The sequence below is a fragment of the Fomitiporia mediterranea genome (genome assembly GCF_000271605.1).
Source record: "Fomitiporia mediterranea MF3/22 unplaced genomic scaffold FOMMEscaffold_401, whole genome shotgun sequence".
In the NCBI taxonomy this organism is placed as follows: domain Eukaryota; kingdom Fungi; phylum Basidiomycota; class Agaricomycetes; order Hymenochaetales; family Hymenochaetaceae; genus Fomitiporia; species Fomitiporia mediterranea.
Genome location: NW_006760786.1, coordinates 1 through 3,493, shown reverse-complemented (window position 1 = coordinate 3,493; position 3,493 = coordinate 1). Strand labels below are relative to the sequence as shown.

The following is a 3,493-nucleotide window of genomic DNA, read 5'->3' as shown; positions in this document are numbered from 1 at the left end:
CCCAGGCTACAACTATCCTATACAACAGAAATACAGAACACAAGTACTAAAACATAGTTAGAACTTGTAGAACAGGCAGAGAGAGAGAGTGGGACAAGAGTAGAGTATATAGAGTAAGCCTAAGAGTACAGGACTACCTAGAGTAGACAAGATCAAGACTCTAGGACCAGTCTGATCTTGTACACCTATATATACTAAACTACACAAGAGTACTCAGGGAGTATGAGCCACTAAGAATGATGAGCCACAAAGAATGAAAGAAAGGAATGTCAAAGATAAAGGTACAAAGAATGAAGGGATGGGCAAAGGGTAAGAGACTATAGAATGATACAAAGAATGAAGGGGTGGTCAAAGGAATGGAATGATAAAGTAAGGAAGGGTAGTAGCAAGAGTCAGCATACATATAGTCCATAGACAGCACTCCTGAGGGACAGAAGTCCTGAGTTCTGGTACAGAAGGGTGCAGAACCCTTAGAACTGAAGGTACAAGAGCAGAGAACTGTAACAGAATAGTAGTAGGAGTCACTGTAGGAATCAGTCTGTATATAGTCTATATACTGTACACTCAAGGGATAGAAGTCCTAAGTTCCAGGACAGAAGGTCACAGAACTGAAAGAACTGGGGGCTTGAGAGTGGCAGACTGTAACACTCTCTCCTCTCTCTTACTCTCTAAGGAATCAAGACTATTACTCTTGTAAGGATTGTGAGTACAGTTCATTACATTTATTGTAGCAGGCTAGTCCTGTCACAACCTATACACAATGTTCTGAAAAGGTACCTATTTTGTATTAGAGTCCTGTATTCTGCCTTACTCACTATTCTCAGCCATAGTTGTTCTGTACCTGTCCTTTACCTTACATTCTCTGCCTGTATACTACCAAATGCAAACACCTCTTGTACAATACAAAGAAATCTAACTGTAAAAGAACCTGGATAGAAATCTGCAATCAGTTCGCCACTCCCTCCTTCACTGGGTATTGTCCCACCACCATCTCCACCAGTCCTGTCATCACATCCATACTCTCAAGCCAATGCTTTTGCGAAAAGGCAAGAAGCAAAGTAGGTCCGAGCCAACGCATGAAGAAGAATAAACATTGTGTGAGACTGTTGACTGTGCCGAGTGTTCATTTACCACCACTTTCCTTCGATTTTCATTTGCAAGATTCAGGTTTCTTCCATGCTGCTCGTATTGAGTCTATATAGGGCTCTCATCAACAGTCTTCCGCCATCTAGCAATTCTCTGTGCATTCAACTCCTCTGTCTCTCTCCTGCGTCGTTCTTCCTCTGCTTCAATGTCTTCGGGCCGAATGCCATGAATCATCAACTGCATTGCGTAAAACCCGTCCCAGAAGTCGAATTGTCTTCCATTCCCGTCAGCATGATCGCCATCATTGTTGCCACTTCTCGATCGTCGAACAACCCTTTCACTGCGTCCTTGATTCTCTCCTTCGTATTTGCGTTTTCTCTGCTCCTTTTCTGCCTTTCCCTCCCTATCTTCACCTCTTTTGACAATACCGCCCGGATAATAATCACGCTCGGCGTTCTTTTTTAGCATCTCATTTGCTTCTGGAGTGCCGAAGTTAAAAAACACGGTAGATGCATAAGTGAGATCAAGTAAGATGTCTCGAGGTAGATACTCTCCAACAGTGTCTCCTCTTGCGTGAAGATTCCTTGACCCAGAACCTCTTGTCAATGAGGAATGGGCATTGTGATGCAGGGTGTCACGAACTCCCTCATCTTCCATAAAGCTGTGAAGTGTGACACGATAAATGTTCGGTAGAGCATTCTCCCCGCCTGGCACGTCGTTGGTCTTGAGGAACTTATTCGGGGTCTATGTACAGATAAGTCGATATGACCATAAAGGAGCATAGTACATTACTCACCTTAAGGAACGCGATGCGTTTAATATCAAAGGCGCCATGGAGTCCTTTATACATTACTATCTGGTTCTGATAGTCATCAATGGACATGGCGTCGTCGGGCTCGCCACGAGTTGCAAGGAGTCTGTGGAGATACTGTAAAGTAGGAAGTTAGCATCAGTTATAGTAAACTGCCCCGATGCTCACGTCGTCGCCCTTTGTAAACGGTATGAGGTGGCTCACGTCACACAATTCTGCCGGAACCAGACTAAACGGGCAACCACCATAGTATTCCTTCAGTTCATTCGGCACAACACGAGAACGGGTAGAGGTAGAGGAACTTCGATCATGGCGAGTGCCCCTCAGTAGATAATCTAAGAACCTCGCTTCTCCGTCGAAGCAAAATACATAGCGGTCCCCAGGCCCGACGTCCTCGTCCATCTCCCCTTCAGTAAAGTCCTCGTCCCCATTAAGGAAACGAAGTGTCCCATCAATGCCTAATATGACAGACGCTAAATAGAGGAGCCATTTACGTGGTTTGAGGGAGTAGAGCTCCATGCGTTTATGAGGAATGTGCAGCAATGATTTCGGGGGATCTGCATTGCCACCAACAGACATATACCACAGCCAAACTCTTGTGTCGTCGCTTACATTGTCCAAGGAGCTGCTGCTTGCTTGAGGAGCATTATTTTGCGCACCAGGGGCGACATCCATGGTTGTTGGCAGTGAACAGCAGACTACTTGACTGCGAGTTGAAAGCTGAGCCACATGGCTACAGTACAAGTTCGGTCACGTGACAGGACCGTCAAGCGAACATCACATGGGGCATTAGGGACTGGCGCGGATAGCTCTAACCGCGGATCCGCACCGCGGTTAAGATTCTCGCGGATATGCTAACCGCGGTTAAGATTCCCACGGCTACCGCAGATTTCGCGGTAGCCGCATTATTGCAGTAGAAAAAAAATAAACCAACTACTTTCATTCATTCTGTTAATTCAACTACACAAAAAGTCAAAAAAAATGTCTCAGATCAATTCACCAACATCTCCTCACTCTCATTTCATCCAAAATTACAATATGTCTCGAGTGCCAGTTGGCATCATTTCATCACCCACACTAGCATCATTCATAGATGCTGCAGCTGCTTCTATCACGGGAGAAGCTCTGCCTGTACAGCTTTCTGCACCAAAAACCTGGAGAAGAGTGAAGACTTCTATATATGATCAGACAGATGATCAAGTTTGGGTTTTAAGTGATGAAGAGATTATTGGTGCATTATATACTTTATTTACCCAAGTATCACTGCTAATTATACTGTATTGAAGCTGCCAGTAGAGACAAATGGAAGTCACCAGCATATGACCATTACAATGTCTCTGTGCACTGGTTTAATCAGGCAGGCTTAAAGAAACTCTCCTTCATTTTCAAATGCTGGCTTGGAAATCCTCATCACACACCTTTGATGCAAGAATGGGTTAGGACAAGAGATGGAACAGCAAAACTGCTACATTCAGCTTGTCTCTGTGATTCCTCACTAGGTCTCTATGTCCCTCCTGAGGCTTGTGATACTGTATTGCCATATTCTAAGGCAATGCACTGGACTCTTATTGTACTAAGATGTGCAAGATACAACCA

The 3,493-nt window shown here is 44.6% G+C and overlaps 1 protein-coding gene across 1 annotated transcript; it reads right to left on the bottom strand.

Moving 5' to 3' along the window:
• Positions 1 to 915: 915 nt before the first annotated feature.
• On the bottom strand, positions 916 to 2,572 carry FOMMEDRAFT_171643 (uncharacterized protein; the record flags this gene model as incomplete). The annotated part of the gene is made up of 3 exons (XM_007272205.1): positions 916 to 1,830; positions 1,883 to 2,014; positions 2,066 to 2,572. 3 exons carry the CDS (start codon positions 2,570 to 2,572, stop codon positions 1,195 to 1,197), a joined length of 1,275 nt encoding a protein of 424 aa, XP_007272267.1. The 3' UTR covers positions 916 to 1,194.
• Between the last annotated feature and the right edge of the window lie 921 nt (positions 2,573 to 3,493).